At 65.0% G+C, this 10,046-nt stretch overlaps 1 protein-coding gene across 5 annotated transcripts in view; it reads left to right on the top strand.

Moving 5' to 3' along the window:
- The first annotated feature begins 1,860 nt into the window (after positions 1–1,860).
- Eps15l1 (epidermal growth factor receptor pathway substrate 15 like 1) overlaps positions 1,861–10,046 on the top strand; it is a 37,285-nt gene continuing 29,099 nt past the window's right edge. For all 5 annotated transcript variants that reach the window (XM_042670610.1, XM_042670609.1, XM_042670611.1 and 2 more), the window contains exons 1-4: positions 1,861–1,936; positions 9,056–9,097; positions 9,182–9,271; positions 9,603–9,650. In XM_042670610.1, the coding sequence (XP_042526544.1) occupies positions 1,904–1,936; positions 9,056–9,097; positions 9,182–9,271; positions 9,603–9,650 (213 nt within the window). In that variant the 5' untranslated portion in view covers positions 1,861–1,903. The remainder of the gene's footprint in view (positions 1,937–9,055; positions 9,098–9,181; positions 9,272–9,602; positions 9,651–10,046) is intronic.

The following is a 10,046-nucleotide window of genomic DNA, read 5'->3' as shown; positions in this document are numbered from 1 at the left end:
ACTCCTTACATGTTTTTATAAAATAAAAGTCAGTAAAATGCATGAAAAAAGAATGCTTTATTTCTTCTGCTTGTAAATCAACTCATAGTCATGCACTCTATGTGTGTGTGTGCGCGCGCGTGCAGGGGTGCGTGTTCCAGTGTTGGGGATTGAACTCGGGGCCAGGGCACTGTCCCTAAGCCTTTGTGTCCAAAGCTGCCACTTTACCACTTTCCAGCTTTTTGGTGGCTAATTGGACATAAAAGTCTCAGGGACTTTCCTGCCAGGAATGTCAGGCTGGCTTGGAACTACGGTCTTCAGAGCTCAGCCTCCTGTAGCTGGGGTTGCAGGCGCGAGCCACCGGCGGGCGCCCAGCAGCCAGGCAACTTTTAAAACAGGGTGTCATTCATTTAGTTACTTTGTTGTGTTGGAGGTAAAACCCAGGGCCTCACATGCTGGGCAAATGTCCTCCCACCGCGGAGCCACGCCTCTTCAGGTGGCCACGCCCCCGCTCGGGGCACGCCCCCAGCGTTGGGCCACGCCTCTACAGGTGGGCCACGCCCCCGCTCTGGGGGCACGCCCCCAGTGTTGGGCCCCGCCTCTACAGGTGGGCCACGCCCCCGCTCTGGGGGCACGCCCCCAGTGTTGGGCCCCGCCTCTACAGGTGGGGCACGCCCCCAGTGTTGGGCCCCGCCTCTACAGGTGGGGCACGCCCCCAGTGTTGGGCCATGCCTCTACAGGTGGGGCACGCCCCCAGTGTTGGGCCACGCCTCTACAGGTGGACCACGAGCCACGCCCTGCGCTCAGACACGCCCCCAACCTTGGGCCACGCCCCACAAGCCTCGCCCCAGCTCTGGACCACGCCTCTTCGGGTGGCCACGCCCCCAGACCCTTTCTTTTGAAATGCTTGCGGTTCTGGAAGTGGGAATCACCAATTGTTCAGCTGCTGTTATAAAGGTGACCCCGAGGCGGCGCGGGCAGTGAGCGCAGTTCTTTGGGACGGAGGTTTTGGCAGAAGGTGGTGTAGAGAGAACGAACGTCCTGGCGCTGGCTCCCATCCCAAGCCCGGCTTTCCACCGGCGGCCCGGAGCCCAAAGCAGCCAGGGCCTTTCATCCCGGGCCGGCCGCCGGCGCTCCAGCTCAGAGAGGTGTGCCTCGTGTCTCAGGCCTGCAGTGAATATCTTCCCCTGGTGGTTTTTTAGCTGAGGCTTGTTTTGGTCTGAGACCGTGGTAGGAACCTGAGTAGTTGTTTCTCGGCGGGCGCTCTACCGCCCGAGCCTCGCCCCCACGTCTGGCCGCCCGCGTTTCAGCTGGACACGAGAGCGTGCCCCGGGTGTGGCTGCCCGGCTGGCCCGCCCCCGCCCCGGTGAGCCGCCGCGCCCCGCTCCGCCCGCCTCGCGGAGGATCTGCGGTGTCGCCGGCTTCCAGCCGCCTCGCGCTCCCAGTCTGCCCCGGAGACCTGCGGACTCCGCTCCCCAGGCCGCGCTGCCAGAGCTGCAGGCCGCACTCACGGTCCACACCTCCAGAGTCCGAGCTCGGGACACCCTGGGACGCCCGCAGCTCCCGCCCCGCCGCCCCGCCGCCCCGCCGCCCCGCCGCCCCGCCGCCCCGCCGCCCCGCCGCCCCGCCGCCCCGCCGCCCCGCCGCCCCGCCGCCCCGCCGCCCCGCCGCCCCGCCGCCCCGCCGCCCCGCCGCCCCGCCGCCCCGCCGCCCCGCCGCCCCGGGTGTAGCTGCAGGCGCGAGGCCCCGCCCCGCCCCGCCCCGCCCCCCAGACGCTTCCGCGCACGCGCCCCTCGGCCCGGGCTCCGCCCCCGCCTGGGAGGGGCTGCGCGCGCACCGTCCCCGTCCCAGTGCGCACGCGCGGCGGGGCCCCGCCCACTCCTCCCCGTTTCCCCGGGCGCTGGGAGCCCGAGTCGGCGGGAAGATGGCGGCGCCGCTCATCCCCCTCTCCCAGCAGGTACGGGCGGGGCGCCGGCGAGGAGCGGCGCGGGGCCGCGGCGCGGAGGCCGCGCGGCGTGAGCTCGCCGGGGCGCGGGGGGGCGGCGGCGGGGGGCGGCGCGGACGGCCCCGCGGCGCGGCCCTGAAGGTGACAGGCCGGCGCGGCCCGCGGCCTCCGGCGCCCGGCGGCCTCCGCGGGCGGCGACCCCGCCGGGGCCGCGGCGCTCGGGGGGCTCCGCCCGGAGGCCGCCGCGCCCGGGCCCCGCGGGCCGCGCCGCCGCCTGCGGTCTTTGTCTCCCGCGGGGGTCCCGCACCGGAGCGGAGCCGCGCGAGGGGCCGTCCCGGCGCCGGGCCTCGGGTCCGCGGGCTCGCGGGCCGGCCGCGGCCGCCGCCGTGCCAGAGATGATGAGGATGAGGATGAGGATGACGGCGCGGGCGATGGTGACGGTGGCGGTGACGGCGATCGCAGCCGGGAGCGGGCCGCTGTGCGTTCCGGGGCAGGTTTTCATTCATTGGTCCCTCCGTCCCTGCCGGGGAGACCGGCGCCGGGAGCGCAGCCCCGTCACCCGGACGGACGGACGGACGGACAAGGTCGCCGCCGTCCCGGAGGTGACTGTGGTCCGTGTCCCGCGACCCCGAGCCGCCCGCGTCGCGCCCGAGCGCTCTGCCCCCCCCCAGCGCCATGACTCAGACCCGGGTGGTGGGCACGGTGTTTGTTTGTTTGTTTGTTTGGTGTCCGTGTGCCCGTCCCGGGGTTTGAAGTCAAGGTCTGGGCTCAGCTCAGCACTTTTATTTATGTATTTTTGCACCGGACGGGCGCCCCACCACCCCTGAGCCACAGGCCCGCGGTGGCTTTTTGCTGGTTAACTGGAGATAAGAATCTCACCGACCACCCAGGCTTTGAACCGCGATCCTCGGACCCCAGCCTCCCTTCCCGCCTGCAGCCTTTCCTTCTCCTGAGCACCCGTGGGTGGAGCGCTCGCTCCTCTTTGGGGTGTCAGGGCCGTGGGTGACATGAAGGTTAAACACGGCATGTAGGCCCAGCGTCTGGTCATTCGGCCTCTAGGTGCTCGTGGAGCAGAGATCAGAGCTGGTACTAATAGCCAACCTGGCGGGTGTTGACAGGCTGGTTGACTACGGGTCACCTGAGGAGGAAGCCCATGCTTGTGAAGTCTTGCAAGAACTGGCCAGTTTACAAGGCTGTTAGTTAATTAATAAGGCTGAAGAGCTGGTGGTTATTAATTAACAGCTGCTTCTAACCTACACCTTAGTGCTCAGTAAAATGGGAAGTGTCCTACAGATACTGGAGGTTACTTGAGTCTTGCTATTTTGCCCAGACTGGTGTTGAACTCTTGACCTCCTGGTTCTGCCTCTCAAATAACACACATACACACACGTGCCGGGCCTGAGACACGAACTGCAGGCCTAGGCGCTGTCCCTGAGCTTTTTCACTGGACTCTGGCACTCCGCTACTTGATCCATGACTATACCTTTGGCTTTTTGTTGTTGTTGGCTGTGGGGCTTGAACTCTGAGTTTTCTGGTGGTTCATTGGAGATAAGAGGCTCATGGACTTTCCTGCCCAGGCTGGCTTTGAACCTCGATCCTCAGATCTCAGCCTCCTGAGTGGCTGGGATGCCAGGCGGGAGCCAGGGGTGCTGGCTTTTGTTTTGTTTTGTAGTTAATCAAGAGGTAAGTCTCCCAGCTGTTCCTGACGGGGCTGGCTTTCAACTTCAGTCCTCAAATCTCAGCCTCTTGAGCCGCTGGGATTCCAGGTTGGGCCGCTGGCACCCAGCTCAGAGTTTCCTTCATTTGAGGGGCTCTTCTTCAAACGTGCTGGTTTTTGCGAGGTGCTGGGGCGTGCACTCAGGGCCTCTGCCCTTGCTTGGCTTTTTCTCTCAAGGTTGGCGCTCTGTCACTTGAGCCACAGCTCCACTTCTGGCTTTTTGGTGGTTCATTGAAGACAAGAGTCTCAGCCTTTCCTGCCTGGGCTGGCTTTGAACCTCGATCCTCAGAGCTCAGCCCCCTGAGTGTCGGGGATTATAGGCGTGTGAGTCCCCAGCTTCTGCTTCCTGTCTAATTTTGACACCAGTGCTAATTTGGCCTCTGTCAGCGGCCGCAGCTGGTGTTTGTGGGTGCGTCCCGTGCCCGCACTCTGCCTGGGGGAGGAGGGCTCTCGCGCTGTCGTGCGGTGGTTTGAGGTCCAGGGACATGTGTCGCTGGGAGGTGACTGGGAGTCGGGGCCCTGGCTCCTGCTTTGAGCCTTCGCAACAGACTTGGTTTCCTTTTGCTCTGTGTCAGTACTGGGGCTCGAACTCAGGGCCTCATGGCACCGGCAGCCACGCGTGCCGCGCTGCTCTTCCTCAGCCCCGGCCGGATGGCCGCTGCCCTCCTGTGCCTTCCCAGAGGCCTGGCAGCGCCCCACGCCGCCATCTGTGTCCCCGCCCTGGGCCCTGCAGGAGCTGTGAACCCCGGAGCCCCAGACCCGCAGGGAGCGCACTCCGGCCTCAGTGTCCGGCCCCAGGGAGTGCCAGAGAGGAGTCAGCCCCTGTTTTGGAAGCTTCTCCTGTCCTGGCCCTCTGGCCAAGCGGCGGAAGGCAAGGCCAAGTTTCCTTCCTTTGAATAATTGTGTCCGCATGTCTCTGCGCTTTTCGGGGGGGAGGGGGGTAGTCCCGAGGCCTGAGCTGGAGCCTGGCGTGGGGCGCCGCCACCCCAGCCACACCCCCTTTTTGCTTTCTTTCTCAGCCAGGGACTAGCTTTCGGGCTCAGACCGCAGCCCTCCCAGCACGCTGCCGGCCTAGCGGGGGGTCCCAGCCACACCTGGCCTGTGGGTTGGGATGGGTGACCTTGTGACCTTGCTGCCCGTCTGGCCTCCACTGGCAATCCTCCTCATCTGCCTCTATCAGGCGCCACGCCTTTGCCTCTGCCTGGAGGCCAGGTGTGAGGCAGATGACAGCAGGAGCCGGCGGCGCTCCCTGGGGGGCAGACACGCCAGAGGGCACGGGGAAGCCGAGGCTGGTCCTGTCTCCTCAGGGCTGGGGTTACAGGCATGCTCTCCGCTCCGCTCTCCTCCGCCCTCAGTCCTCGGGGAAGATGCGGCCTCGTGGGGGGCGCTGAGCTCCTGCGGCCCGAGGCATCCCCGTCAGCCTCTCCTGCTCCTCTTCCGCCCCTGACCTCCCTGGGCGCCGCCATGTGAAGTACTGTTTCGTGTTGTTGTAAGGGTGGTGCTGGGGGGGGGGGCTGCGGGTTCACGAGTCAGCTGATGAGCGCATTTCTTTGTGGGTGGTGTCACCCCATCCCTTGCTCTCCCAGCCCCCCAACCCCGCCATCCTTTCCACACAGTGTCCACTCAGTTCCTCTTGTGGTTTTGAGACAGAATCTGGCTTGCAGTCCAGGCTGGCCTGGACCTCTCCACCCCTCCCCCCGCCCCGGCTGTCTCCTCTGCACCCCTTCTCTGCAGCCTCCTGAACCCCGAGCGCCTCCGCCCCTCTGGCTTCCTGGGGCAGGGTTCCGCCACCATGGGGGGCAGGGCCACTATTGTCGGGGGCCTCTTTGGATTTGGGGGAGCGCTGCAGCCCTGTACAGAGACAGAGGTCGGCAGGGATGAAGGGGGGACCGGGGACCCACGCTGCAGAGTGCCCACCTCCTGCTGGCATGGCCGGGGACGCGGCGTGTCCTCTGTCCTCCGGAATGCTAATGGAAGCCACCGTCCAGGGACTGGACCGGCTCAGGATTGCCGCCCGCCACCACTGACCAGCCACCTCTCGCAATGGGGCCTGCACCCCATCTGCCCAACCTCCACCCCGTGTGTGTGTGCGTGTGTGCATGTGTGTGTGTGTGCGTGTGTGTATGTGTGTGTGCGCGTGTGTGTGCGTGCATGTGTGTGTGCATGTGTGTGTGCGTGTGTGTGTGTGCGTGTGTGTGTGCGTGTGTGTATGTGTGCGTGCATGTGTGTGTGCGTGTGTGCATGTGTGCGTGTGTGTATGTGTGTGTGCGCGTGTGTGTGCGTGCATGTGCGTGTGTGTGCGTGTGTGCATGTGTGTGTGCGTGTGTGCATGTGTGTGTGCGTGTGTGTGTATGTGTGCGCGCGCGCGTGTGTGCGTGCATGTGTGTGTGCGTGTGTGCATGTGTGTGTGTGCGTGTGTGTATGTGTGTGTGTGCGCGTGTGCATGTGTGCGTGCGTGTGTGCGCGCGCGTGTGTGTGTGTGTGCATGTGTGTGTGTGTGCGTGTGTGTGTGCGTGCGTGTGTATGCGTGTGTGCGCGCATGTGTGTGCGTGTGTATGTGTGTGTGCGCGTGTGTGTGCGTGCATGTGTGTGTGTGTGCATGTGTGTGTGTGTGCGTGCGTGCATGTGTGTGTGTGCGTGTGTGCATGTGTGTGTGCGCGTGTGTGCGTGCATGTGTGTGTATGTGTGTGTGCGCGTGTGTGCGTGTGCGTGTGTGTGTTGCTCATGGGGCTTGCACTCACTTGGCTTTTTCACTCATATCTGGTGCTCTACCACTTGAGCCATGCCTCTCCTTCTGGCTTAAAAAAATTATTTTTTCTTTTTTTCTGTCGGTTGTGGGTCTTGAACTCTGGGCCTGGGCGCTGTCCCCCAGCTCTTCAGCTCAAGGCGAGCATCATAGCACTTGAGCTACAGCGCCACTTCCAGGTTTCTGGTGGTTCCTTGGAGATAAGAATGTCACAGCCTTTCCTGCCCAGGCTGGCTTTGAACCATGATCCTCAGATCTCAGCCTCCCGAGTGGCTGGGATGACAGGCGTGCGCCTCTGGCACCCGGCTCATTATTTTGATTTTTAATTCCGGTACTGGTCGCTCTCACGCTCGGCCCCCCACCGGAGCCCCACCCCAGCCTTGTGTGTGCACGGCGCTTCGTGTTTTCCAGCCTCTCTGTGGGACCCTGGCCGGCCTGGACCTCCAAACCTCCTGCCCCAGCCTTCCAAGGGCTGGGATTATAGGCCGGCACTATCAGACACTGGTTATTTGGGGGGTGATCTGTTTTTCCTCCCACCCAAGCATGGTCCTCAGGCCTGGGCCGTGCTTCCTTTGTTCGCTGGGGAGAGGCGTGTGTCGGTGGGGGGGGTTGGGGGAGCGTGGACCGGTGCTGTGCGGGGCTCTGGGAGCAGTGTGAATCGGTGGCGGGGTTTCCACGAGCAGCACCGGCTCCTGGCTTGTGTGCGGTGATGAAGAGGATGGGCAGGCCTTCAGGAAGGATGTATGTGAGGGGGATGCTCGCACGGACTTTTGGGGGGCCAGGACAGCTGCAGGGGTGCACAGCGGTACGGGGGGCTGCGTCTCCACAGGGCCGCCGCCTCGGGCCTGGGCACCGGCGGGCAGCGGATGTGTCCACTCACGGCCAAGGCCGCTGCCCCTGTGGCCCAGGCCCCCGCGGGGTCTCCTCCCAGCCCCTGCCCGCGCCCCAGAGCCGCCTGCAGCTCTTCCCACCCTGCGTCCTGCTTCCTCACATCCCCGCCGTCTTCCTGCGCCGCGTACCCCCCCGCGGGGTGCTCTTCATCTGCACTGTTACTGGCTTTGGGGTCCTGGGGTGGAGCCAGGGCCCTGATGGTGGCAGGCACGTGGCAGCCTGGCCAGGCCTCACACACGTGCACCACGCACCGCGGCGGTGCCGGGTCTGTATCAGAAGGAATCCCACTCATGTCTGTTGATGCTGGAGGAGCTGACGCCCCGTGGAGTGGGGGCAGCCCGGAAACCCAAGCAAAAGCGTGATCCGCCTGCAAAGCTCCTCGCTGCAGTGAACTTGACCCCAGGTAGCTACCCAACCCGGGCCTTGCCAAGCACACGCTCAGCATGGTGCGTGTGTGTGCACCTGCGTGTGTACACGCTCATACACTGCTACTGGGGCTTGAACTCAGGGCCTGGCGCCGTCCCCGAGCTTTTGTGCTCAGAGCTGATGCCCGGCCATTGGAGCACAGCTCCACTTCCAGTTTTTGCTGGTTCATGGGAGATCAGAGTCTCACAGACTTTCCTGCCCAGGCCGGCTTTGACCGCCATCCTCAGATCTCAGCCTCCTGAGTAGCTAGGATGACAGGGTGAGCCGCCAGCGTCCTCTCCTGGCGTATTTTGTCACTGCAGCCCGGGCTGCATCAGGATTTCAGGCCGCCTCGCAGCCTGGCTCCTGTCTTGAAAAAGGGAAAACGCGCATGCACGGGACGGCGCGGGTCTTACACAGGCTCCTTCAGGCACAGTTCCGAAGCCATTACCAGCTGCTTGGTGGCGGCTTGGCACAGCCTGGCGAGTGCTGGCACCCTGTCCTCTACCCCACGGGTGAGGGCTTGCTTGGGCTCAGGCACGGAAGGCGGCTGGCAGCCCCGCGAGGACTCTTTCTGGCTTGGGGACCGCCGTCTGAGCCCCGTCTGTGCCCAGGTCTCTGCTCACGTCTGGCCGGGGGGACAGTGTGTTGTCAGAGTGCCAGCCGGGAGGTGGCCGACGCGGTCATCCTGCCACCCAGGCTTCCGCCCCCCAGCCTGCAAGGCTGTCAGGGCTGTCCACAGGGCCCCTGTGTCCCGCCCCCCCCCGCCCCCCCCCCCCCCCCGCTCCTCCCGGCCTCCTCAGCAGCAGGTGCTGCAGACTGAGCACCCAGGTGGGGTCGTGGCTCTGCTGACCTTGCCTCTTTGGGGTTTTTTGTCAGTCCCAGGATTTGAACTTAGGGCCTGGACACTGTTCCTGAGGGTTTTTTTTTTGCCCAAGGCTAGCAATCTACCACTTGAGCTGTGGCGCCACTTCCAGATTTTTCTGTGTATGTGGTGCTGAGGAATCAAACCCAGGGCCTCATGCATGCGAGACAAGTGCTCTCCCACTGAGCCACAGCGCCACTTCTGGTTTTCTGTTGGTTTATTGGAGATAAGAGTCTCGGGGACTTTCCTGCCCGGGCTGGCTTTGAACCGTGATCCTCAGATCTCAGCCTCCTGAGTAGCTGGGATGACGGGCGTGAGCCAGAGTGCACCGTCATCATCACCCGCCACCCCCGTGTGTGTGCACGTGTGTGTGCATGCGTGTGTGCGTGCGTGCGCGCGTGCGTGTGTGTGTGCGTGCGTGTGTGTGCGTGCGTGCGCTCCGCGGGTCGCCCGTGCTGAGGCAGGCTTGTGGAGCGCGCCCTGACCCTGCTGTGCTTTCTTTCACAGATTCCCGGTGGGAATCCGCTCTACGAGTCCTACTACAAGCAGGTAGGCACAGTCCCCACCCTGCCCCGGCAGCCCGGCCACGCCACCCCGCACGCCCCGCCGCTCAGCGCACCTTGCCCCCTCCAGGTGGACCCAGCCTACACCGGGAGAGTGGGGGCCAGCGAGGCCGCGCTTTTCCTCAAGAAGTCGGGGCTCTCCGACATCACCCTTGGGAAGGTATGGCGGGTGCACGTGCACATGCACGTGTGTGTGTGCGCGTGTGTGCGTGCACTCGTGGGGGAGTGTGTGAGAGTGAGCATGCGTGATTTCTCCTCCTTGGCGGCCCCCATGCTCTCCCTGGGGCTGGGCTCCTGGTGCGGCCTGGTTACCCAGGTGCGTGGTGCCCGCCTGTAATCCCCGCACGGGGAATGGGAGGCGGGAGGGCTGGGAGGGCGCTGCTGCCCCACCCCGACTCCTCGGCCATGGCCTGTGTGGCTGTGGGGCGCAGTGCCCCCCTCTTCCCCCCGCGGAGGCGTGGCGGGGTCACGGCGCCTCCGTGTCTCCGCAGATATGGGACCTGGCCGACCCAGAAGGTAAAGGGTTCTTGGACAAACAGGTATTTATTGACACGCGCGCGCAGGCGCAGGCCGGTACCGGGACCCCGGCCGCCCCCGAGGGCCGCCACCCCGTACCTCCTGCTGAGGCAGCGGTCTAACAGTCGGGGGTTCACTGTGGACCCCTTGAGTCACGCCTCCACCCCCACCCACCTTGTAAAAGCCAGCCCGGGCCGTGCGGCGCAGCCCCGCGGCGGGCCCCCCCTCGCCAGGCCCCCCCCCCCCCGTACTGCATGGAAAGCCGTGGCCCGCAGGTGCCCCATCCCTCGTTGTGGGGCGCAGGTGCGGGGGGGGTTCCCAGGCTGGGGGGGCGGGGAGGGGTCCCGTCGTGTGAGCCGCCGTCCTGGAGGTTGGAATGGACCCCACACACCTGCGGCCCCGCGCCGGCCCGCGGTGGG

This window comes from Dipodomys spectabilis, unplaced genomic scaffold (assembly GCF_019054845.1).
Source record: "Dipodomys spectabilis isolate Male_0828 unplaced genomic scaffold, ASM1905484v1 ptg000573l, whole genome shotgun sequence".
Lineage (NCBI taxonomy): Eukaryota > Metazoa > Chordata > Mammalia > Rodentia > Heteromyidae > Dipodomys > Dipodomys spectabilis.
Note: the sequence above shows the minus strand (reverse complement) of the source record. Positions and strands in the feature narration are given on the sequence as shown.